At 56.9% G+C, this 25,038-nt stretch overlaps 3 protein-coding genes and 1 long non-coding RNA gene across 4 annotated transcripts; 2 read left to right on the top strand and 2 right to left on the bottom strand.

Annotated features, from left to right (window-relative positions):
* The first annotated feature begins 1,358 nt into the window (after positions 1-1,358).
* On the top strand, positions 1,359-7,388 carry LOC133359436 (protein JTB-like). Its single transcript, XM_061577875.1, has 5 exons — positions 1,359-1,830; positions 3,112-3,152; positions 3,696-3,772; positions 5,215-5,294; positions 6,797-7,388. The coding sequence occupies exons 1-5, from the start codon at positions 1,751-1,753 to the stop codon at positions 6,951-6,953; spliced, it is 435 nt and encodes a 144-aa protein (XP_061433859.1). The 5' UTR covers positions 1,359-1,750; the 3' UTR covers positions 6,954-7,388.
* LOC133358381 (glutaredoxin-like protein C5orf63 homolog) lies at positions 7,265-11,157 on the bottom strand. The gene is made up of 4 exons (XM_061576727.1): positions 11,033-11,157; positions 8,951-9,082; positions 8,092-8,148; positions 7,265-7,893 (listed from the first exon to the last, which is right to left on the bottom strand). The coding sequence occupies exons 2-4, from the start codon at positions 9,065-9,067 to the stop codon at positions 7,597-7,599; spliced, it is 471 nt and encodes a 156-aa protein (XP_061432711.1). The 5' UTR covers positions 9,068-9,082; positions 11,033-11,157; the 3' UTR covers positions 7,265-7,596.
* A 1,105-nt stretch (positions 11,158-12,262) lies between these two features.
* LOC133356423 (transmembrane emp24 domain-containing protein 3-like) lies at positions 12,263-17,206 on the top strand. The gene is made up of 3 exons (XM_061573980.1): positions 12,263-12,559; positions 15,130-15,378; positions 16,938-17,206. Exons 1-3 carry the CDS (start codon positions 12,332-12,334, stop codon positions 17,166-17,168), a joined length of 708 nt encoding a protein of 235 aa, XP_061429964.1. The 5' UTR covers positions 12,263-12,331; the 3' UTR covers positions 17,169-17,206.
* Positions 17,207-18,106: 900 nt separating this feature from the next.
* On the bottom strand, positions 18,107-23,145 carry LOC133361272 (uncharacterized). Its single transcript, XR_009757350.1, has 3 exons — positions 23,024-23,145; positions 19,571-19,637; positions 18,107-18,370 (listed from the first exon to the last, which is right to left on the bottom strand). It is a non-coding gene; the product is annotated as an uncharacterized LOC133361272 (long non-coding RNA).
* Positions 23,146-25,038: the final 1,893 nt, after the last annotated feature.

Raw genomic sequence — 25,038 nt, 5'->3', positions numbered from 1 at the left:
CACCATCGTGTGCTGGGTGATGTCATCACCATCGTGTGCTGGGTGATGTCATCATCATCGTGGTGCTGGGTGATGTCATCACATCGTGGTGCTGGGTGATGTCATCACCATCGTGTGCTGGGTGATGTCATCATCATCGTATGCTGGGTGATGTCATCATCATCGTGGTGCTGGGTGATGTCATCACCATCGTGGTGCTGGGTGATGTCATCACCATCGTGGTGCTGGGTGATGTCATCACCATCGTGGTGCTGGGTGATGTCATCATCATCGTGGTGCTGGGTGATGTCATCACCATCGTGTGCTGGGTGATGTCATCACCATCGTGTGCTGGGTGATGTCATCATCATCGTGGTGCTGGGTGATGTCATCACATCGTGGTGCTGGGTGATGTCATCATCATCGTGGTGCTGGGTGATGTCATCACCATCGTGTGCTGGGTGATGTCATCACCATCGTGTGCTGGGTGATGTCATCATCATCGTGGTGCTGGGTGATGTCATCACCATCGTGGCGCTGGGTGATGTCATCACCATCGTGTGCTGGGTGATGTCATCACATCGTGGTGCTGGGCTACGTCATCACCATCGTGTGCTGGGTGATGTCATCACCATTGTGGTGCTGGGTGATGTCATCATCGTGGTGCTGGACAACGTCATCACCATTCGCCACTAAGTGACGGTAACGTCGCCACGGCGCCTGTGCCAGGCTAGGTGCACATTGAGGCCACGTGAAGTGTTGCTGGCAGGAGGAGGTCTCGGGACAGACCTCCTGACAGCAGCTGTGCCCCCTACTGGCACACGGGAGTCCCACCACCACCATCACCACCAAAGACAAATATCCCCCGTGTAGCCTTAACAGGCTGTTGGGGCAAGTGCTGTTAGCTAGCAGCACCTATGAAGGCCGGCACGGCACACGAGGTGGGTGGGTGGCCAGCACCACGCCCGGCCGCCTTTGTCTCCATTTTGGCGATGTTTACACACCGCACCAGGTGCTCGTTTGGGGCTGAGTCGACCTAGGCGGAGAGGCCCAGGACCGGTTCAGATAATCGTCACCGGGTGTTGATGGCCGTGAGCGCCGCGCTAACCACTGCGCCACCGCTCCCCCTCCCCCCGCCAGCCCCGCCCCCTCGCCGGCCCCGCCCCCCACCAGCCCCCGCCACAGCCCCCCCCGCCGGCCCCCCCGCCAGCCCCCCCCGCCAGCCCCCCCCACCAGACCCCCCCACCACCGGCCCCGCCCCTCACCAGCCCCGCCTCCCGCCACCACGTCATCGCCCCCCCCCCTCGCCGCCCCCCCCCACCAGCCCCCCCCACCACGGGCCCCGCCCCTCACCAGCCCCGCCCCCCGCCGCCACGTCATCGCCGGTGTCGTCACCGCCGCCCGCGTGACGTCGCCGACTGTCATGGTGGCGCCGCTACCGCTCCTCGGCCTCCTCCTGCTCCTCGTCTCGGCTCGCAGCCGCCTCGCCTAGCGGCGCCTCGCGAGACGCAGGCCGCCGCCTCCTCCTCCTCCTCCTCGCGCCTCAGGGAGCCCGCACACCCCCCCCACCACCACCACCACCAGGGCTCGCGTATAGCGGCCTCCCCGCGACCCACTGGGCCCTGCGGCCTTCCCGACCCGCGGCCTCAACGCGCTCCTCTGTGGGCCCCGCGGCCTCCAAGCGAACCCCGGGGGGCCCCGGGGGCCTCACACACCCGCGGCCTCCCCTTGTCCCTCGGGGGGCCTCGGGGGACCCCGCGGCCTCCCCGCGATGCGGAGCTGGGAGTCGGGGCCGCTGCTGCTGCCGCTGCTGCTTGTGGCCGCGTTTGTAGCGGAACTGGGCCTGAGCCGGTCAGTGCGGGGGGCAGGGTGATGGTGATTGTGATGGTGGTGATTGTGGTGGTAATTATAGTGATGGTGATTGTGGTGATGGTGATTGTGGTGGTAATTATAGTGATGGTCATTGTGGTGATGGTGATTGTGATGATGGTGATTGTGATGATGGTGATTGTGGTGGTAATTATAGTGATGGTCATTGTGGTGATGGTGATTGTGATGATGGTGATTGTGATGGTGGTGATGATGGTGATTGTAGTGATACTGATTGTAATGATGGTGATGGTGATTGTGATGATACTGATGGTGATTGTGATGGTGATTGTGATTATTGTGATGGTGATTGTACTGATGGTGATTGTAATAATGGTCATTGTAATGATGGTGATGGTGATTGTGATGATACTGATGGTGATTGTGATGGTAATGATGGTGATGATACTGATGGTGATGGTAATTGTAATGATGGTGATTGTGATGGTGATGATACTGATGGTGATTGTGATGGTGATTGTGATTATGGTGATTGTGATGGTGATTGTGGTTGTGATGAGTCATGGTTGATTATAGTGATGGTAGTTGTGATGATAGTGATGGTAATCATGATCATGGTAATTGTGATGGTAAATGGTGGTGGTGGCGATCTTACGATGGTAATGGGACGATAATAGTTTTAGTAATGCTCGGATGATGGTGAGAAGATGATGATTTATGATTGTTACGTTAGCAGTGACGATGGTGGTGATGTTGATGATGGTTGGTGATGATAGCGGTGGTGAGAAGAGCATTGTTAATGATATGATAACGGCGGCGGTGATGATAATGATTTAGTGGTAAAAAAAACCTAACACACTCAAATAACCGTTTGTGGCCTTACAAGGAACAATCGTTAATAGTGATGGTGTTTATAGCTCGTCGTGGTGGCGAGATGTTAACTACCTCGCCTGGTATACGGGAGGTCGTGGGTTCGATTCCCGACCCTGACGCGTCTTGTATATTTGGAGTTTGCGTGTTCTCCCTGTGGTCGTGTGGATTTTTCTCCGTGTCCTCCGGTTTCTCCCTCCACATCTAGAAACGCGCGTTTAAGAGTATTTTGCTGCTGGACGTGTCCACGTGATGAGCCACTTTTGTTAAGCTGTCATTTATGGCCAGCTTGCTTCTAGCTCAGTGGGCCTTACCTGGTCAAATCAAAAGTTTAGTTTCAGTTTACCCTTGGCTGTAATGATGCTGCTGCCGCTGCCGGTAATGCTGACACGACCCCGCAGATTGGCTAACAATCTCTCTCGTTCGTTTCAGAGTGGCGGACGCCGCGAGTGTGCGTGGCTCTCCGGTTGCAGGTGAGGCTCCCGCTGTTGAACTCATCCTGACCCCCCCAGCGCCAGCGTTCCCACCGCTGGCGCTCACGCGGTCGTCACGCCCATGACGCGGACGTGAACGAACGCAGCGCCGCTGCTGCAGCCAATCGGCATCCGTGACCGCATCCACCCCCAGCTTGTTCCTCCCTCCTAATTTTAACTTTTTTCCCTACGTGACTTTACCAGGAAAAAACCTAAGACTATGAATCCTTGCAGTCACGAAAGCTTCAAATCTAGAATTGTTCCTCCCAAGTCCGTGGTTACGTCCCGGCCGTTCCTGCATTCCCATGGCCTCGGAACCGATTCATTCCCGATCCGAGGGCAGAGCGTTGTGTTTTTCACCGCCACAGTGGCATCTCATCTTGCCAGCGATGGGATTCACGCGCTGTGCATTGGCGGTGGATGCTTGTACGGTTCTAGGCCACTCGGCCGTACCGGTCTAATGCAGAGTGGAGGGGGGGGCATAATGCGGTGGTGGATTGTGGACGGTCGCCTGGAACGTGCGCTGCTCGTGTGTGGCCGCAGTGACGCCGCTTCCTTGCTGGGCGCTGGAGGAGTACCGAACAGTGCAGCCCTGCGCCCCGTGCTCCGACTTCCAGAGCGTGAGCACCGCAACCCACACGCAGAACACACACAACACACACAAAACATACCCCAACACACACACAACGCTCCCAACACACGCACACAACACACACACAAACCACACACGGCACATTACTTGCAACACAAACGAGCAGCACCGTGTAGAGCCAGGTGGGGCAGTGGACTTTGTTCGTTAAGTTTTCTAATGGGCTTGCTGGGTAACATGACGGTGAACTTATGGGGTCGAGTGGTCATGAATCTGCTGTATGAGATGTTGGTGGTGGACCTGCAGAGTGAGATGGAGGTGGTGAGTGGACCCGCGGGGTAAGAGGAAGGTGGTGGTCCTGCTGGGTGTGATGGAGGTGGTGGTCCTGCTGGGTGTGATGGAGGTGGTGGTCCTGCTGGGTGTGATGGAGGAGGTGGTGGTTCTGCTCGGTGAGATGGAGGTGGTGGTGGTTCTGCTGGGTGTGATGGAGGTGGTGGTGGTCCTGCTGGGTGTGATGGAGGTGGTGGTCCTGCTGGGTGTGATGGAGGTGGTGGTGGTCCTGCTGGGTGTGATGGAGGTGGTGGTCCTGCTGGGTGTGATGGAGGTGGTGGTCCTGCTGGGTGTGATGGAGGAGGTGGTGGTTCTGCTCGGTGAGATGGAGGTGGTGGTGGTCCTGCTGGGTGTGATGGAGGTGGTGGTGGTCCTGCTGGGTGTGATGGAGGTGGTGGTCCTGCTGGGTGTGATGGAGGTGGTGGTCCTGCTGGGTGTGATGGAAGTGGTGGTGGTCCTGCTGGGTGTGATGGAAGTGGTGGTGGTTCTGCTGGGTGTGATGGAGGTGGTGGTGGTCCTGCTGAGTGAGATGGAGGTGGTGGTGGTCCTGCTGAGTGAGATGGAGGTGGTGGTGGTCCTGCTGAGTGAGATGGAGGTGGTGGTGGTCCTGCTGGGTGTGATGGAGGTGGTGGTGGTCCTGCTGAGTGAGATGGAGGTGGTAGTGGTCCTGCTGGGTGTGATGGAGGTGGTAGTGGTCCTGCTGGGTGTGATGGAGGTGGTGGTCCTGCTGGGTGAGATTGGAGGTGGTGGTCCTGCTGGGTGTGATGGAGGTGGTGGTGGTCCTGCTGAGTGAGATGGAGGTAGTGGTCCTGCTGGGTGTGATGGAGGTGGTGGTTCTGCTGGTTGTGATGGAGGTGGTGGTGGTCCTGCTGGGTGTGATGGAGGTAGTGGTCCTGCTGGGTGTGATGGAGGTGGTGGTTCTGCTGAGTGAGATGGAGGTGGTGGTGGTCCTGCTGGGTGAGATTGGAGGTGGTGGTCTTGCTGAGTGAGGAAGGTGGTGGTCCTGCTGGGTGAGATTGGAGGTGGTGGTCCTGCTGAGTGAGGAAGGTGGTGGTCCTGCTGGGTGTGATGGAGGTGGTAGTGGTCCTGCTGGTCAGAGTCGTGTGGTTGGATCACTCTCCCCGCCGTTGCCGCCCCTCACAGACGGCGATGGAGGCCTGCGTAGCCACGGGATTTGTGGAGAAGCTGAGCTGCGTGGATTCGCACAAGGACGAGTTCCGCAGGTGAGCAGCACCCGGTGACTCCGCAGGAAATGGAAGAAGTGACCTTGCGGTTAGCCGGTCATTTAACCAGGAGATTAAGTAAATAATAAGCTCTTTGAGACTCGTAATTTAATCATTTCAATTTTGTAATGCACACAATAATCTCTCGCTCTCGTGGAGAGAGACTGACACAAAGGTGCGAGGGAGGAACCAAAGACGAGCAGGAAGGCAGCCACGCGATGAGCCGACTCCAATTTCCCAAGCTCTGTCGTTCTCTTTATATTAAGGTGTTATCGACCAACGAGTGTTTAGATGCGAGAGGAAATCTGAGCAACCAGAAAAAACTCAGGCTTGTGAGCTGTTACCTCTTCGTTTGTTGTGCAGGAGGTCGTGGGTTCGATCCCCACCCCGACGCCTGTATTTTTGGAGTTTGCTTGTTCTCTCTCTCCATCGTCGCATGGATTTTTCTCCGGGTCCTCTGGTTTTTCGCTCCACTTTTAAAAGCATTTAGATGATTTGGCTATGAATTCTGACATGATATCAGCCACTTGAATGAGATAGAGCTATATAGCTTAGTTGGCCGTGGTAAAATAAAATTGAAAGTTAAAGTTACGTGTGCCCAGGTTTCCTCTCAAAAAGTGAATAGCTCAGTGGGCTATAACTAGTAACTACATGTTTAAAAACAGTACAAAAAACAAATTGAACGGACGGGGTCGACATTTTTGCTGTATCTCCTGGCAAGCAGAGGTCGCAAACGGGTTTTGATTCCTTACCCGTACCCGGCCGCACCAGGGTCGCAAATGGGTACCCGTACCCGGCCGGGTAGGGTAGGGTACAGGTATCGGGTACCCGATTGCGACCTCTGGGATGAAGCCATGTTGCAGGCGTGGGTGGGTTGATTCTAGGAACTTGAATTGTGAGAAGAGACAAGACGTTGGGAAATGAGTGACAAAGAGTTACTCACCAGTGACTCACGGCGTACCCGTACCCGGCCGCACCAGGGTCGCAAACGGGTACCCGGTTGCGACCTCTGCTGGCGAGCCAAGGGGACGAGGCTCCTCTGCCCACGTGGAATTTTGTAACATTTGTGATGCACCAACACTCACTGCCACCACAGTGCCGGATTACAGGCGCGCACAGCCACCACCGCCCGCCATGATACAATGCCGCTCTTGCAAACGCGACCTGGGTTAAACATGGGAAGGACGTGGCCATGCGGTGCAGATATTTGGAGTTTGCGGTGTCTCTCCCTGTGGTTGTGTGGATTTTTCTCCGGGTCCTCCGGTTTTTCCCTCAAGATTTATAATCAACGGCTGCTATAAATGTCCACGTGATGATGAGCCACTTTGTTGAGCTACCAATTGTGAGCAGGTCGCTCCTGAAAAAGAGCTACACAGCTCAGTGCGCCTTATCTGGTAAAATAAAAAATGTTTCGGAGTTTAAAGAGACGGAGCCTCCAGATGTAAACACGAACCCAACGCTATGGCGCGTGAACCGTGACGGCCTCTTCTTTTTCTGTGCAGCTGCCGCTCTGCGACGGCGGAGGAGCGGGCCTTCTGGCACTTCGAGTTCACCGTCATGGGCCTGGGGGCCGCGCTGGCGCTCGCCGTCACCCTGCGGCACCGCCGCCTCGACCGCATCGCCTCGGACAAGGTGCGCCGTCAGATCGAGTCTCTGTGAGCTGCCACTGCCACCGGCCGCGGGGACTTGGTGACGGCGCGGGGGTTGCGCCCCCCTTGGCTCTGCGTGCCCGCGTGGTGGACTTGACGACCGTGCCGGTGTGGTGGACTTGACGACCGTGCCGGCGTGGTGGACTTGACGACCGTGCCGGTGCGGTAACCTGACGTCGCGCAGCGTTCGGAGAGGGGGCGGTCGCAGTCTCCTCCGCCCCCCTCGCTCCTCGCTCGTACCCTGGGGTGTCCGCTCCGAGGCCGGGAAAAGCGGGCGCTTCACGGTGGACAAAGCGAGCAACAGAACTGACTGACGCACTCTTTAAACGTACAAATTTTATTTTGTCAGCCCGAGGCAGCGATTGCCGATTTCACTATTTAATGTAAAGAGGCCCGTTGGAGTTTCAAGTAAGCCGAATACTGTAACAATAAAGCTGATTCTTCACGTGCTCGCCTCGCCCTTCTCTCCGCTACCTCGGCCTCTGCCCACGCGAAGAACTAGAGGCCTCGTACTGTGGGGCACAGATCTCGTACCCGTCATCAATTTGATATGTGCAACTGAACAAAGTGACGACAAACTACTGCACTACCCCACACACCCCCCCACTGCTACAGGGGGTAACGCAGCGGAGGTAACCCTAGGAGGCCCCTCGTCACGCCACGTTCTGCGAGGGCGCCCCGGCTGCCCCCTTGCCGCCGCCGCCGGCTGCCCCCTTGCCGGCTGCCCCCTTGCCGGCTGCCTCCTTGCCGGCTGCCTCCTTGCCGGCTGCCGCGGCCTTGTCGCGTCGGTACTGCTCGATCGCGCTGAGGCGCCGCTCCAGCTCGCCGGGGTGCACGCGGTGCTCCATGACGAAGCGCCCGTCCAGGTGCACCACCGGGATGTCGTGGCGGTAGCGCTGGAACCAGTAGCTGTGAGCCGAATGCATGATGTCCACCTCCTCCAGCTCCACCTGGCGGCGCGTGCAGCCAACACGGGGCGACAGGGTCACGCGCGGGTGGTGGTCGTGATGGTGGTGGTAACTACTCCTGTGATGGGTTTGTGGTGGTGGGTTTGTGGTGGTGGGTTTGTGGTGGTGGGTTTGTGGTGATGGGTTTGTGGTGATGGGTTTGTTGCGAGTGGTGGTGGTGGTGGTTGCTCCGTAGCTCACCCGGTGAAGGAACGGCTTCAGCACCTCCTTGGCCTCGTTGCACAGGACGCACGGGTGCTGCACAGAGAAAGCGGTGCGCGTTAGTGGCTGTCAGTGGGTGGGGGCCCACACAGAGAGGGGCTGTGATGGTGAGGAGAGGGAGGTGATGATGAGGTCGGAAGGAAAGTGTGAGGGGGGTTGCCACGGTGGCTACGAGATGTTAACCACCTCGCCTGTTATACAGGAGGTCGTGGGTTCAATCCCGACCTTAACGCCTGCTGTATATTTGAAGTATGCATGCTCTCCCCGTGGTTGCGTGAATGTTCCTCCGGTTGACCCCTCCACATGTATAGCTAACATCAGACACATTCAGAGTATTTGGACTGCTGCTATCAATTTCCACATGGTGATGATAAGCCCACTTCGTTGAGCTTCTGAAAAAGAGCTACACATCTCGGTAGGCCTTACCCGATTAATAAAATAACACTGGTCAACACACTTTTTCTGGCATAAGGTATTCCAACGGTTTTAAGGTAATTTTGGGGTGCTGATTCCAAATCTGGCGTCAGTTTTTGTCTCATCAGGTTTTTGAGATATCAAATATTGCATTTTCAATAAAAACTGCAGAAGAAAAATATTAAATAAATGTGGATATCTACATAAAATTATATTATAAACACACTATTCTAAAAATACAGCACCATAATTTAACACTAAAGCAGTCACTGACTTGCAACAACCTGCAATCAAATTTTTGGAATCGGCACCCTGAAATTAGTCTAGAACAGCTACAAAAGTCCAGGCCAGAGATTTTTTTTTTGACCAGTGTAATTTAGAAAGCGGGAGGGTGGGGAGGCGAGCGGGGCACGTGCGGCCTCACCCTGGTGAAGAGGGTGAGCACGGGCAGCCGAGGCCCGTCGCCGCCTGTGGCCGCCGTGCGCTGCCCCAGGGCTGCGGCCCCACGCAGCGTGGCCGCACGGCGCAGCAGGGACCACATGGCGAGAGCTGTGACCTGTACGGGGGGGTCATAGGAAAGGGGTCACGGGGGAGGAGGGGTCAAAGGTTAGGGGTCATCGGAAGGGGGCCCGGAAGTATGGGTGGGGTCACGGGGGAGCGGTCACGAGGGAGGAGTCATAGGGCGTGGGGGTCACGGGGGAGGAGTCATAAAGGGAGGGTCACGGGGGAGGAGGGGTCAAAGGGGGGGATTAGGGGGAAGGTTGCCCGGGAGCGTGGGTGGGGTCACACGTGGGGGAGGGGGTCACCGTGGGGGAGGGGGTCACTGGAGGGGTCAGGGCCCAAGCCTCGACCGCCACGCGGCATGGCGACGACCGTTGTTGCTGCTGCTGCTGCTGTATTGTCGCATTCCTCGCTGCTATCACCCCCTCCCCCACCACTGTTACTGGCGCCTGATACTGGGGCACAACCCCCACCGTGCATTGTTCTCGCGGGTGGCACGTGTCCGGCCCTTTACTGTGATCCACTGCTGGATGAAGGCCTTCCTCCCCAGTCGCGGTGTTGACAATGTCACCTATAGCACCCGTTATGCATCCAGTCTCATCCTCCCGCTTGGCTTCCCCGGAACCGAGCGTCAACCCGCCCATGAGTCGCCCAAAGTCGTCCAACAACTCCCAACAACAACGCACTCCGCGTGCTGTGAACAAAGGCCATCGGCCGAAACGTCGGCCACCGTCTAGTGCGCTGTATATAATAGACCAGTGGTTTTTATTCGCCTGTGGGAGATGCCCTTTCTGGGGAGGTGCGAGACATGGGCAGATTTTTATTTTTTTTCGAAGGCAAATAATCGAAAACACGAAATTAAGCACACGGGCACGTACGTTTAAACTTTGTTGTTTCATCAAACCCTATGTAGTGATTAACGTTCTACTTTTTAAATCCTTTATATTAAGTTCACTTGCTTGCTTGCTTAGGACCGTGCAAATCTTTCGGTCGTTTTTTAACCCACTTCCCGTGATCCAATCGAGCTGACATTTTGCACACAGACTCGTTGTGCGTGACAATGCATTTTCGTGAAAAAAATTCCAACATTTTACACTGTTTAGGGATTTTTTTAAAAATATTTAATTACCAATTGTTTAATGCTGCCAATCATCTGACCCATAGTTGGCAGCCATCTCAAGCCAGAGGACGAGAGGACTCTAGCCGCCCCGATGCCACGCATATAAAGTATTATAGTGAAAAACTTTGTTTTTACGGGTTTACTTGTTTTAACTATCGATAACCTAAGGGGGGAGGGGTGCAAGGCTGCAGTACCACACGGCCACGTGGCGTTTTTGTGTTCGTACCGCCACTGCTAAACACCGCAGCAGCAGCAGCAAATGCGTGCGATAGCTACACTGGATGTGGCTGTTGTCTGAGCGATTGTGTGAGGTTTGTGTGGCTGTGTCTCACAGTGGGGAGACAAAGGCGGCCGGGCGTGGTAGCTGGCCCACCCACCCACCCCCTCGTGTGCCGTGCCGACCTTCCATAGGTGGTGCTGCTACTCGCTCACAGCACTTGCCCCTACAGTCTGCTACAGGCTACACGGGGGATCTTTGTTTGCGGGGCGTGTTGGGGATGGTTGTGGTTGTGTGTAGGATTGATGTGGTGGGTTGTTATGGTTGTTGTGGGTGGTGGTGGTTGTGGTTGTTGTGGATGGTTGTGGTGGTTGTGTGTAGGGTTGTTGTGGACGGTGGTGGGTGGTTGTTGGTGGTGGGTGGTTGTTGTTGTGGATGATTATGGTGGTGGTTGTGTGTAGCGTTGTTGTGGATGGTTGTAGGTTGTTGTGGATGGTGGTGGTGAATGGTTGTGGATGGTGGTGGTGAATGGTTGTTGGTGGTGGTGAATGGTTGTTGGTGGTGGTGAATGGTTGTTGTTGTTGGTGGTGAATGGTTGTAGGTTGTTGTGGATGGTGGTGGTGAATGGTTGTTGTTGTTGGTGAATGGTTGTTGTTGGTGTAACTCACGAAGTGGCTGTTGTTGCCGAGGAGACTCGCACGACCGCTTCCCTCGACCTCCAGACCCCGTGTGTGTGCGATTGGTCAGCAGGGGTCACGCGGGTTCACAACGCTTGCGGATGACGTCATTCGTGCGCACGTCCGGAGCGGGGCGTGACGTAATGCCGCTTGTTTACCTTCCCCCCCTACCGCAGTGACGTCACCGGAATGGTGTTCCCGCGCATGACGTCACGAGCCACCGTGACGTCACGTGTTTGTTTTTCCGCGTGACGTCACGGCCGCTTCCGCCACGTGGACGTGCCACGTTGGGGGCCCCGCCCCTCGGTCACGTGGGACGGGCCGTCGTCGCCTCGCGCGGGCCAGCGAGAGAACGGTTGTGCGCATGCGCGTGGCGCTGTCAATCAACGCAGAGAGGGACAGCACAGAGGGGATTTGTGTACTGCTGAGGGGGTGAGTGAGGCAGTCGGTGAGTGAGGAGGTGAGGGGGTGAGGGGGTGAGTGAGGAGGTGAGTGAGGAGGTGAGTGAGGGGGTGAGTGAGGCAGTCGGTGAGTGAGGAGGTGAGGGGGTGAGGGGGTGAGTGAGGAGGTGAGTGAGGAGGTGAGTGAGGGGGTGAGTGAGGCAGTCGGTGAGTGAGGAGGTGAGGGGGTGAGGGGGTGAGTGAGGAGGTGAGTGAGGAGGTGAGTGAGGGGGTGAGTGAGGCAGTCGGTGAGTGAGAGGGTGAGTGAGGAGGTGAGTGAGGAGGTGAGGGGGTGAGTGAGGCAGTCGGTGAGTGAGAGGGTGAGTGAGGAGGTGGGTGAGTAGGTGAGTGAGGAGGTGAGTGAGGAGGTGAGTGAGGAGGTGAGGCAGTCGGTGAGTGAGAGGGTGAGGGGGTGAGTGAGGTGAGAGGGTGGGTGAGAGGGTGGGTGAGGGGGTGAGTGAGGGGGTGAGAGGGTGAGTGAGGAGGTGAGTGAGGGGGTGAGGGGGTGAGCGAGGAGGTGAGTGAGGAGGTGAGGGGGTGAGCGAGGGAGTGAGTGAGGCAGTCGGTGAGTGAGAGGGTGAGTGAGGAGGTGAGGGGGTGGGTGAGTGAGGAGGTGAGGGGGTGGGTGAGTGAGGAGGTGAGGGGGTGGGTGAGGGGGTGAGTGAGGAGGTGAGTGAGTGAGTGAGGGGGTGAGTGAGTGGGTGGGTGAGGGGGTGAGTGAGGGGGTGAGTGAGGAGGTGAGGGAGGGAGTGAGGCAGTCGGTGAGTGAGGAGGTGAGGGGGTGAGTGAGTGAGTGAGTGGGAGCGGGGTGAGGGGGTCACTACTGGATGCGCTGAGCCGGGGGGGTCTCATGAGGAGCCGAGTGAGTCCCCGTGCTGGGGGGGGGCGCCAGGCCCTATGGCCGCTCCACCTCCTCCACCACCTCCTCCACCACCTCCACCTCCTGCTCCCCCCGCTGCTGCTGCTTGGCGTGTCGGCGGGCTCCGCCACGGAGCTCACGTTCGAGCTGCCCGACAACGCGAGGCAGTGCTTCTACCAGCACGTGGCGGCGGGGGCCCGCGCCTCGCTCGAGTACCAGGTGAGGGCAGCCGGGGTCAGGAGGTCACGGGGTCGGGGGGGGTGAAGGGGGCCCTGGGGTCAGGAGGTCACGGGGACGGGAGGGGGTGAAGGGTGAAGGGATCCACCACCCTCGGGGTCAGGAGGTCACGGGGTCGGGGGGAGGGCGAAGGGGGCCCTGGGGTGAGGAGGTCAGGGGGACGGGGGAGGCTGGGGTGAAGGGGGTCCCTGGGTGAGGAGGTCAGGGGGACGGGGGAGGCTGGGGTGAAGGGGGTCCCTGGGTGAGGAGGTCAGGGGGACGGGGGAGGCTGGGGTGAAGGGGGTCCCTGGGTGAGGAGGTCACTGGGAAAGGGGGGGGGGGTGAAGGGGTCCCTGGGGTCAGAAGGTCAGGGGGAGGGGGGTGATGGGGGTCCCCGGGGTGAGGAGGTCAGGGGGGGGGGGTGAAGGGGTCCCCGGGGTGAGGAGGTCAGGGGATCGGGGGGGGGGGGAAGGGGGCCCTGGGGTCAGGAGGTCAGGGGGACAGGGGGGGGGTGAAGGGGTCCACCACCCTCGGGGTTGTCAACCCGCGGCTCTGGAGCGAGGCACGCGGTGCCACCTTGCGCGAGAAGATCGGTTTTTAAATAAAAACCTTGAATCTCTAAACGCAATTTAACGTCAAGATACTTGATGACGTAACGTGGGTCACTGTGCAATGTCTTGGTCACAAACTGCGTTGTTGTTACAGAGCAACGAATGTGGTGGGGGGGGAGGGAAACAGCCGAGTAGACAAAGTTTATTAGGTAAAAATATGAAATAAATAAAAAATAAAACCAAATTATCCAAATAACCTAGGCGACAGCGTCTGTCGCCTCGACAGACCTGTTCTTCACCTGAGGACGGCTGCTTGCGTTGTGGCCGAAACGTCGTGAGAATTGTTTTATTATGTTTTATTTTATTATTTTATTACTTCCCTTCTACGTGACTTTACCGAAAGAACCAAGAAGATGAATCCCTGCAGTCACGAAAGCTTTAAATCGAAATTAAAACCAAATAAATGAAAATCACGACGTTTCGGGCGCAACACCTGAGGAAGGACGCTTGTGTTGCGCCCGAAACGTCGTGATTTCATTTATTTGTTTTCATTTTTAATTTATTTTATATTTCTACCCACGTGACTTTACCGAAAAAATCCTTGCAGTCACGGAAACTTCTAATCTAGAAACAGTTTAGTTCACCACTTGTTTAGTTTAAGTCAGAATGTTGTTGTTATTGTCGGCTGCTGTGTCTGTGTACAAGCAGCTCTGCGCGTGTCGTGCGGCTCTCCAAACTATTTTGTCAATAACTAAATAATAATAATGGCTCTTCTTCTTCCTTGAAAGGTTACGGACCCCCTATTCCGTAAATGTGCACGCGATGACGATGATGACGTGAGCTCACTTTCGTTGAGCTGTCGTTCGTGATGGCCAAATAAGCTAATATCTCGGTGAGCCTTACCTGGTGAAATACATTTTTTTAAATGTTTTTACGTTATTAGCCACTTGAGTCACCTTTGGGGCCGTCCATAAATGACGTCACGCGATTTGGACAATTTTTAACCCCCCCTTCCCTCGTCACACGGCGTCACAAAAAGTCAGACCCCCCCCCTCAAATATGACGTCACAAAGCTCTGCCCCCCCCCCCCCCCCCAAAAAAATAAAACATGCTTCAGATCTCTTTAAACTATTGTCATTGTAGTGCGTATTTAATGTGGCGCTGCACTCTGATGTTGTAGGAGAAAACATCAAAAAGTCTATTTAATTAAGTAGAACGGCGGGGGGGGGGGGGGGGGCTGGAATCGAGGTGAGGGCCAGTCGATAGGAGATGCCTCTAAAACATTTAAACAAATTCTTATCCGACGAGATAAGGCCCCACTGAGCTACACAGCTCTGTTTCAGAAGCAACATGGCTATCACAAATAATAGCCCAACGAAGTGGCCTATCGTCGCGTGGACATTTATAGCAGCCAAATATTGATTATAAATGTGGGGGGGAAACCGGACGACCCGGAGAAAAATCCACGTGTCCATGGGGAGAAACACACGCAAACTCCAAATATACAGCAGCAGGCGTCAGGGTAGGGATCGAACCCATGAGCTCCTGTATACCAGGCGAGGTAGTTAACATCTCCTAGCCACCATGATGATGATGAGAGAGAGACACGCAAACTCCAAATATACAGCAGCAGGCGTCAGGGTCTGGAATTAACTCACGACCTCCTGTACACCAGGCGAGGTAGTTAACATCTCGCCGTGGAGAGAGAGAGACACGCAAACTCCAAACGTACAGCGGCAGGCATCGTCAGGGTCGGGATCGAACCCTCCTGTATACCAGGCGAGGTAGTCAACATCTCTCGACGGAGAGAGACAACACAAACTCCAAACGTACAGCGGCAGGCATCGTCAGGGTCGGGATCGAACCCTCCTGTATACCAGGCGAGGTAGTCAACATCTCTCGACGGAGAGAGAGAGAGACAACACGGACTCCAAACGTACAGCGGCAGGCAATCGTCAGCGTCGGGATCGAACCCTCCTGTATACCAGGCGAGGCGGCTGACGTCCTCGCGTGACGCGCCAGGTGATCACGGGGGGCCACTACGACGTGGACTGCCGTCTGGAGGACCCCGAGGGCGGCGTGCTCTACACGGAGACGCGCAAGCAGCACGACAGCTTCGCGTGGACGAGCGAGCGCGGCGGCCTCCACAGCTTCTGCTTCTCCAACGAGTTCTCGACCTTCTCGCACAAGACGGTCTACTTTGAGCTGCAGGTCGGGGACGAGGCCCCGCTCGTGCCCGAGATGGGCCGCCGCGTCACGGCGCTCACCCAGGTGGGGGCCTCAAACACCGCCACCACCACCAGCCACAACGAGCACCACCACCACCACTACTCGCAAGCACCACCAGCACTCACAACCACCACTACTACTCACAACCACCACTACTACTCACAACAACTACCACTCACAACCACCACCACTCACAACCACCACCCTGCACCAACAAGCACCACCACTCACAACCACCACCACACACAACAACCACCACTCACAACCACCACCACTCACAACCACCACCCTGCACCAACAAGCACCACTACTCACCACCACCACCACTCACAACCACCACCACTCACAACAACCACCACTCACAACACCACCACTCACAACCACCACCACTCACAACCACCACCACTCACAACAACCACCACTCACAACAACCACCACTCACCACCACCACCACTCACAACCACCACCCTGCACCAACAAGCACCACCACTCACAACCACCACCACTCACAACAACCACCACTCACAACCACCACCACTCACAACCACCACCACTCACAACCACCACCACTCACAACAACCACCACTCACCACCACCACCACTCACAACCACCACCACTCACAACAACCACCACTCACAACCACCACCACTCACAACCACCACCACTCACAACAACCACCACTCACCACCACCACCACTCACAACAACCACCACTCACCACCACCACCACTCACAACCACCACCCTGCACCAACAAGCACCACCACTCACAACCACCACCACTCACAACCACCACCACTCACAACCACCACCACTCAAAACCACCACCACTCACAACCACCACCCTGCACCAACAAGCACCACCACTCACAACCACCACCACTCACAACCACCACCACTCACAACAACCACCACTCACAACCACCACCACTCACCCTGCACCAACAAGCACGACCACTCACAACCACCACCACTCACAACCACCACCACTCACAACCACCACCACTCACAACCACCACCACTCACAACAACCACCACTCACAACCACCACCACTCACAACAACCACCACTCACAACAACCACCACTCACAACCACCACCACTCACCCTGCACCAACAAGCACCAACAAGCACCACCACTCACAACCACCACCACTCACAACAACCACCACTCACAACAACCACCACTCACAACCACCACCACTCACAACCACCACCACTCACAACCACCACCACTCACAACCACCACCACTCACAACAACCACCACTCACAACCACCACCACTCACAACAACCACCACTCACAACCACCACCACTCACAACAACCACCACTCACAACAACCACCACTCACAACCACCACCACTCACCCTGCACCAACAAGCACCAACAACCACCACCACTCACAACCACCACCACTCACAATCACCACCACTCACAACCACCACCACTCACAACCACCACCACTCACAACCACCACCCTGCACCAACAAGCACCACTACTCACAAGCACCACCACTCACAACCACCCTCCACAACCACCCTCCACAACCACCCAAACACACAACCACCCACCAACATTGCCCCCCACCCCGCCCCGCGCAGATGGAGTCATCGTGCGTGAGCATCCACGAGGGCCTGCGTGCGACGCTGGACTACCAGACGCACCACCGGCTGCGCGAGAGCCAGGGCCGCGCGCGTGCCGAGGAGCTGCGCACGCGCGTGGCGCTCTGGTCGCTGGGCGAGACGGCGCTGCTGCTGCTCGTGGGCGCCGGGCAGGTGCTGCTGCTGCGCGGATTCTTCAGCGAGGACCGCCGGGCCCAGACGGGGTTGTAGCCCGCCCGTCCGCGTGTCCGTGTGTCCGTGTGTCTGCGCGTCCCGTGGTTTGCGTGTCTGCGTGTCTGTGTGCCGGTGTGCCAGCGCGTGTTGTTCTTGTACGTGCGCGTCTGCTTCACGTAGCTGCTAAGTGCGTTGCTGTGTGCGTACGTGTGTGCTTATGTCGATGTGTGTGTGTGCGTGCGTACGTGTGGGCTTATGTCGATATGTGTGTGTGTGCGTGCGCCTACGTGCACGTCTTTGTTGTACTCTTGGGGAGCGGTGGTGTAGCGGTTGGCGCTACGCTGCGCTACGAACCCGAGGACCCGAGTTCGATTCCTGCTCACGGTCAACGCCGGTGACGATTATCTGAACCGGTCTTGGGCCTCCCGTAGGTCGACTCAGCCTCAAATGAGTACCCGGTACGGTGCTTAAAAATCGCCACTGGGGAGACAAAGGCGGCCGGGCGTGGTGCTGGCCACCCACCCCCTCGTGTGCCGAGCCGGCCTTCACAGGTGCTCGCTAACAGCACTTGCCCCTCCACTCTGTTGAAGGCTACACGGGGGACGCTTGCCTTTTGTGTCGTACTATTGGCCACCCTCATTAGCTTTGCCTCGGCCACCTTGCCGTGCCCCCAAGCGTTCCGTGCCCTCTCCGCCACGGCCGCCTCGCCGTACCTGGACACCCTTGGCCACCCCTGATGGACGCCTCAGCCCCCTTCTCCCCACCGCTGACGTTGTGCTTCTGCTGACGGTTTCGGAGCGGGGCTCGGTGTCTCTCGGCGCGGGGTGAGGCACGTGGGGTGAGGAGCACGGGGTGAGGAGCGTGGGGTGAGGCGCGCTGGGTGAGGCGCGCAGGGGGTATGAACGCCGATCCGTGCCGATCCGTGCCACCTCTGCCCCTCGCCCTGCGTTCTCTGGCTCATCCTGTAGTACCTCGTGACCGCCACGCACTCTGAATATCATTCCCGGGTATTTTTTGACTTTATTATTATTCGTCGTAGTATTATTATTTGTGAGTCGTGTGACGATTGCGAGGTGCCGGAGGCGCTATTGAACGCGTCTTGAGTGTAAGCGTCCGCGTTTGCTGCGGCCGCGTTTGCTGCAGCCACGTGAATAAACGGAGTCACTGCGGCGGCGGTGGCGGAGCGAGGCGAGGCTGTCGGCCGTCATCGGTTCCACTCGGGCGCCGCGGGGTCAGCTGCAGAGGTTTCGCTCCGAAGTCTGGAGGGGAGAGTGAGCAGAGTGAAAGAGTGAGTGAGGAGAGTGAGTGAGAGTGAGGAGAGAGAGTGAGAGAGAGGGGAGAGTGAGAGAGGGGGGAGTGAGAGAGTGAGTGAGGAGAGTGAGAGGGGAGAGTGAGAGCGTGAGGAGAGTGAGAGAGAGTGAGAGAGGGGGGAGAGTGAGAGAGGGGGGAGAGTGAGGAGAGTGAGAGTGAGCAGAGTGAGAGAGGGGGAGAGTGAGAGAGAGGAGAGTGAGAGAGAGGGGAGAGTGAGAGCGCGCTAACCACTACACCACACGCGCACACACCACACACACAACACACCACACACAACACACCACACACAACACACACCACACACACAACACCACACACAACACCACACACGCACGTGTCGTGGCGTGGAGATGCCGTGGTGGCGAGATTGTTGCTCGCTCCGCTGCGGGATAAATAATTTTTAACTGCGGTGGCCACGCGAGATGTTAACTCCCTCGCCTGGTTTGCAGGAGGTCGTGGGTTCCACCACCATCACCACGGTGGCTAGGAGATGTTAACTCCCTCGCCTGGTATACAGGAGGTCGTGGGTTCGATCCCGACCCTGACGCCTGCTGCTGTATATTGAGTTGACATCACGCATTTCAGAGTATTTTAGCTGCAAACATTCTCCACATGATGATGATGATAAGCCAACTGCGTTTAGCTGTCATTCGTGATGGCCAAGGACATCGCTCAGTGGCGCCTTACCTTGTGAGATGAAAACAACAATATATAGTGAGATGAAAACAACACAATATATAGTGAGATGAAAACAACACAATATATAGTGAGATGAAAACAACACAATATATAGTGAGATGAAAACAACACAATATATAGTGAGATGAAAACAACACCATATATAGTGAGATTAAAACAACACAATATATAGTGAGATGAAAACAACACAATATATAGTAAGATGAAAACAACACAATATATAGTAAAATGAAAACAACACAATATATAGTGAGATGAAACAACACAATATATAGTGAGATGAACACAACAATATATACTGAGATAAAAACTATATAGTGAGATGAAAACACAATATATAGTGAGATGAAAACAACACAATATATAGTGAGATGAAAACAACACAATATATAGTAAGATGAAAACCACACAGTATCTATGATTTAGTGTGCGCGATGCAGTCGTCGTACTGTCGGTCAGGTAGGGCCGCTGTCCCTGCGTGCCCTCATGTTCAGGAGCAGCCAGTTTCCGTGCAGGCTGCGAGAGACAAAGATCGACCCCCAATACAGCAGCCTTATCAGAGCGTTTGGGGGGGTGGGGCAAGACAATTGAGTGGACACATCTAAAATGACACAATTCCATCTGCTGCTGCAGCTCCTTACTATTAAAATACCTTCCCTTTATTACTGCTAATCCTACTCCCTCCCTTCGATGCTGCTAATCCTACATAATGCACGGGCATAATATGACTTTGAGACCCCCCCCACCTCCTACGCATTCCACAAGTAGTGACTAATCACATATCAGCATTTGCCATAAATATGCTAAATTCCTCTTGATATGCAAATTCCTTTGTCAAGGCGCCCTTCCCCCTCCAACCCAGCTTAAATATACGCTGCCAAGCGTGGTGGTGTTCATTCAGACGCTGTCTTTCCGACAGACCTGTTCTTCACATGAGGACGGCTGCTTGCGTTGTGGCCGAAACGTCGTGAGAATTGTATTTTATTATGTTTTATTATTTTATTTTTACCCTTCTACGTGACTTTACCGAAAGAACCAAGAAGATCATCTGCTGCTGTTCATCCAAAGAAGGGGGCGAGGCAGCGCTACGGAGGCCGGGACATCACGCGGGATGGACCAGCTCCCTCGCCCGACCGCCTTTGTCTCCCCAGTGGCGATGTTTATTGCACACCGCACCCGTTTTGAGGCCGAGTCGACCTAGGGGAGGCCCAGGACCGGTTCAGATAATCGTCACTGGTGTTGCCGTGAGCGGGAATCGTAGCGCGCTGACCACTACACTGCCGCTCCCCACAAAGACAAAGATCCCCCGTGTAGCCTTAACAGACTGTCGGGCAAGTGCTGTTAGCGAGCAGCACCTATGAAGGCCGGCACGTCACACGAGGGGGTTTGGTGGCCAACACCACGCCCGGCCGCCTTTGTCTCCCGAGTGACGATGTTACACACCGCCCCAGGTACTCATTTGAGGATTGAGTCGACCTAGGGAGGCCCGGGACTGGTTCAGATCATCCGGGACGCCAGGTTCATAGGGCAGCGCGCTAACCGCTAAACCACGTCTCCCCCCACACACGCACCCTACACGCACCCTACACACACCTACACGCACCCACACACCCCTACACACATGCACCCACACACCCCTACACGCACCCCTACACACCCCTACACGCACACACGCACCCACCCACACACACGCACCCACACACACACACCCACACACACCACTACACACCCGCACACACACGCACCTACACACACGCACGCAAACACAACCCCACACACACGCAACACACACCCACACACACGCAAACACACCCACACCCCCCTCGCCAATGCAGACAGCGCTGCCGCGCCACCAGGAGGCGCGTGGCTGCCACCACACGCCCGCCCCCCCCCCACCCGGGAGCTGATGGCGTGATGGCGGGGGGGCCCACCATTTACAGGTACCCCCCCCCCTTTTTAAGGCCGAGTTCACCTAAGGGAGGTCCACGACCGATTCAGATCGTCGCCGGGACTGTCGTGGGACCACGAGCCCTGGGGCCCAGAAAAATACTTCCTGAGTCGGGGTGAGACGGTGAGCGGGGTGAGCGGGGTGAGTGGAGGTGAGTGGAGGTGAGGGGGTGAGTGGAGGTGAGGGGGTGAGTGGAGGTGAGGGGGTGAGTCGGGGTGAGCGGGGTGAGTGGAGGTGAGTGGAGGTGAGGGGGTGAGTGAGGTGAGGGGGTGAGTGGAGGTGAGTGGGGTGAGTGGAGGTGAGGGGGTGAGCGGGGTGAGGGGGTGAGCGGGGTGAGTGGAGGTGAGTGGAGGTGAGGGGGTGAGTGGAGGTGAGGGGGTGAGTGGAGGTGAGGGGGTGAGTCGGGGTGAGTCGGGGTGAGCGGGGTGAGTGGAGGTGAGGGGTGAGTGGAGGTGAGGGGGTGAGTGGAGGTGAGTGGGGTGAATGGAGGTGAGGGGGTGAGCGGGGTGAGGGGGTGAGCGGGGTGAGTGGAGGTGAGTGGAGGTGAGGGGGTGAGTGGAGGTGAGTGGGTTGAGTGGAGGTGAGGGGGTGAGTGGAGGTGAGTGGAGGTGAGTGGAGGTGAGGGGTGAGTGGAGGTGAGTGGAGGTGAGGGGGTGAGCGGGGGTGAGGGGGTGAGCGAGGTGAGTGGAGGTGAGCGGGGTGAGCGCGGTGAGTGGAGGTGAGCGGGGTGAGCGGGGTGAGCGGGGTGAGTGGAGGTGAGCTGGTGAGCGGAGGTGAGCTGGTGAGTGGAGGTGAGTGGAGGTGAGCGGGTGAGCGCGGTGAGTGGAGGTGAGCGGGGTGAGCGGGGTGAGTGGAGGTGAGCTGGTGAGCGGAGGTGAGCTGGTGAGCGGAGGTGAGCGGGGTGAGTGGAGGTGAGCTGGTGAGTTGAGGTGAGCTGGTGAGTGGAGGTGAGCGGGGTGAGTGGAGGTGAGGGGGTGAGCGGAGGTGAGCTGGTGAGCGGAGGTGAGCGGGGTGAGTGGAGGTGAGCTGGTGAGCGGAGGTGAGCTGGTGAGTGGAGGTGAGCGGGGTGAGTGGAGGTGATGGGGTGAGCGGAGGTGAGCTGGTGAGTGGAGGTGAGCTGGTGAGTGGAGGTGAGCTGGTGAGCGGAGGTGAGCTGGTGAGCGGAGGTGAGCGGGGTGAGTGGAGGTGAGGGGGTGAGCGGAGGTGAGCTGGTGAGTGGAGGTGAGCGGGGTGAGCGGAGGTGAGCTGGTGAGCGGAGGTGAGCTGGTGAGTGGAGGTGAGCGGGTGAGTGGAGGTGAGGGGGGTGAGCGGAGGTGAGCTGGTGAGTGGAGGTGAGCGGGGTGAGTGGAGGTGAGCTGGTGAGCGGAGGTGAGCGGGGGATGCGGGGTGAGCGGAGGTGAGCGGGGTGAGCGGAGGTGAGCGGAGGTGAGCGGAGGTGAGGGGGTGAGCGGGGTGAGGGGTGAGCGGGGTGAGTGGAGGTGAGTGGAGGTGAGGGGTGAGTGAGGTGAGTGGGGTGAGTGGAGGTGAGGGGTGAGCGGGGTGAGGGGGGTGAGCGGGGAGTGGAGTGAGTGGAGGTGAGGGGGTGAGTGGAGGTGAGGGGGTGAGTGGAGGTGAGCTGGTGAGTGGAGGTGAGTGGAGGTGAGTGGAGGTGAGCTGGTGAGTGGAGGTGAGCTGATGAGTGAAGGTGAGCTGGTGAGTGGAGGTGAGCTGGTGAGTAGAGGTGAGCTGGTGGGTGGAGGTGAGCTGGTGAGTGGAGGTGAGCTGGTGAGTGGAGGTGAGCTGGTGAGTGGAGGTGAGCTGGTGAGTGGAGGTGAGCTGGTGAGTGGAGGTGAGCTGGTGAGTGGAGGTGAGCTGGTGAGTGGAGGTGAGCTGGTGAGTGGAGGTGAGCTGGTGAGTGGAGGTGAGCTGGTGAGTGGAGGTGAGCTGGTGAGTGGAGGTGAGCTGGTGAGGGCACCTGGTATGGGCGCGTTCCGCCGCCGTCGCCGTGAAGAGCTCCATGATCAGCAGCAGCAGCAGGAGCCGTGAGGACTTCATGGCGCACCCGAAGTGCCAACTGTAGACCACCAACTGTGCACGTCTCGCGAGACCCAGACACCTACACACCTACCCCACCCACCCAACAACCGCCATTCGCGGTGACGTCACCACGACGCTTGTGCCAGGCCATGTGCACCTTGAGGCCACGTGAAGTGTCGAACACCCGCTGGCAGGAGATCACGGGGCAGACCCAGGTGCCACGGGTCGACTAACTGAGATGACCTAGATGACTGGCTGATGCACCACCTGTGCCCCCTACTGTGCCAACTTGCTGTGCTTTAGCCATCCGGCGCTCCGCTCGTTGTTGTGAGCGTCGCTCCTCCGCCCTCCGTTGTTGTTGGAGGGCGACTGCCTCCAACTGCCCAGTAGCGTCCTTCACGAGCCTCCTCCACAGAGGCCGATCTTGACACCGCAGGTACCAGTCATCGGCAAGTCAACTCAGCTCCACATCCTCCTGTACCACATCACTCCATCTCTTCTCTAGCCCGTGCCATGCCCGTTTAGCCCCCTCTATCTGGCCGAACAAAAGCTGTTTAGGCATGCGGTGGCTGGGCATGCGGGCTTCATGACTGACGGAGGAGCTCACCGATGGGACTTTGCCCAGATCTTTCAAGGATTTGTGAGCTCCTCACACAATCCAGCCTGCAGGTTAACCCCAGGATGGATCGTAGGCAGGCCAGCCTAAATGTTTCCAACCGGCGAAGATGCTCCATTAGGGGAGTCCACGTTTCGCAAGCGTAGAGAAGGGAGGGAATGACTTTGGCCGAGAAGACCTGAAGCTTCGTGCGGAGCGACAGACCAGGTAGCTTCCACACAGCGTTACGCTCGACTGATACTGAGTGAGACCTCTGCTGTTACACTGGAGCCGGTCATAAGCACACTGCCCAGGTATGGGAAACTCTCCACTCTCTCCAAAACTGCCCCATCACCGATTGGGAATTGTGTGGGTGGAGTGTCCGATGGTACAAAATACCCAGGCAGGTGTTTAGTTTTGGTGGGGCTGATGGTAAGGCCCCACCTCTTAGTGGCACGCTCCAGTCTCAGCAGCAGCGTCTCCAACTCCTCCTCTGAATGAGCAGCTATTACCAAATCATCGGCATACATAACGTGATTGACCAATAGGGAGCCATCCCTTGATCGCATCGATCAGCCTCCCATTATATCAAATGGAAAATGGAAATTCCCCCGGTACAGCTATTGAAGGCTTCACGAACTACGTGGTCAAAATAGATGTTAAATAATGTGGGAGTCAGAGGACATCCCTGTCGCACCCCAAGATGTACAGGGAATGGCTCTGACTTCCGGCCACGTAGTTTTGCCCGGGCCCGCTCACCATCATGAAGGTCTTTAATGATCACACTGAGATGCCCCTGTAGTTGTTACAGTCTGTGCGGTCCCTCTTCTTAAAGAGGGGGACCACCAGGGCATCCTTCCAATCCTGCAGAACCCGTCCAGTGGTCCAGGCTGTTGTTATGATGTCATATAGGGCAGTCTGTGCACAAACGCCACCCTCCCTCAGCATTTCGCTTGGGAGATCATCTCTGCCCGGTGCCTTTCCTGGTCTCAGATTACGGATCGACCTTTAGTACTTTTTCAACAGATGGCACCTCAGCCAGCCACTCACAGGGGGTGACTTCCAATATTTGAGGCACCGCAGCCTCAGCAGGGTTATCCCCACTTTGTGCCATGATGTTTTCCTGGCTGAGGGATTTCCCCAGGACCTCACAAAAATGCTCAGCAAATCTGCAAACCTGTTCCTGGGGGTCGGAGATTGGATCACCATTTTTTCCCATAATGATGGTAATATGTGTGGCGCTGCAGGTTACTTTTTTGATGGAGTTAAATAGTGATTTGTGATCGCGGGCCACTGAGGCAGACTCCATCTCCTCCGCAACCCACGACCACCACCCATCCTTGCAGCGCCTTACGGCT

The sequence above is a fragment of the Lethenteron reissneri genome, chromosome 1 (assembly GCF_015708825.2).
Source record: "Lethenteron reissneri isolate LAM-NWPU_2019-01 chromosome 1, ASM1570882v1, whole genome shotgun sequence".
NCBI lineage: Eukaryota > Metazoa > Chordata > Hyperoartia > Petromyzontiformes > Petromyzontidae > Lethenteron > Lethenteron reissneri.
Note: the sequence above shows the minus strand (reverse complement) of the source record. Positions and strands in the feature narration are given on the sequence as shown.

Excerpts from the sequence above, each read along its gene's own strand:
- LOC133359436 (XM_061577875.1), top strand. The coding sequence starts at position 1,751 with ATGCGGAGCTGGGAGTCGGGGCCGCTGCTGCTGCCGCTGCTGCTTGTG. Across the intron at positions 3,153-3,695 it reads GCGTGGCTCTCCGGTTGCAG|TGACGCCGCTTCCTTGCTGG; the intron begins GTGAGGCTCCCG and ends GTGTGGCCGCAG. Across the intron at positions 5,295-6,796 it reads CACAAGGACGAGTTCCGCAG|CTGCCGCTCTGCGACGGCGG; the intron begins GTGAGCAGCACC and ends TTTTCTGTGCAG.
- LOC133358381 (XM_061576727.1), bottom strand. The coding sequence starts at position 9,067 with ATGTGGTCCCTGCTGCGCCGTGCGGCCACGCTGCGTGGGGCCGCAGCC. Across the intron at positions 8,149-8,950 it reads TGCTCACCCTCTTCACCAGG|CACCCGTGCGTCCTGTGCAA; the intron begins GTGAGGCCGCAC and ends TTCTCTGTGCAG. Across the intron at positions 7,894-8,091 it reads TGAAGCCGTTCCTTCACCGG|GTGGAGCTGGAGGAGGTGGA; the intron begins GTGAGCTACGGA and ends ACGCGCCGCCAG.
- LOC133356423 (XM_061573980.1), top strand. The coding sequence starts at position 12,332 with ATGAGGAGCCGAGTGAGTCCCCGTGCTGGGGGGGGGCGCCAGGCCCTA. Across the intron at positions 12,560-15,129 it reads GCGCCTCGCTCGAGTACCAG|GTGATCACGGGGGGCCACTA; the intron begins GTGAGGGCAGCC and ends GTGACGCGCCAG. Across the intron at positions 15,379-16,937 it reads GCGTCACGGCGCTCACCCAG|ATGGAGTCATCGTGCGTGAG; the intron begins GTGGGGGCCTCA and ends CGCCCCGCGCAG.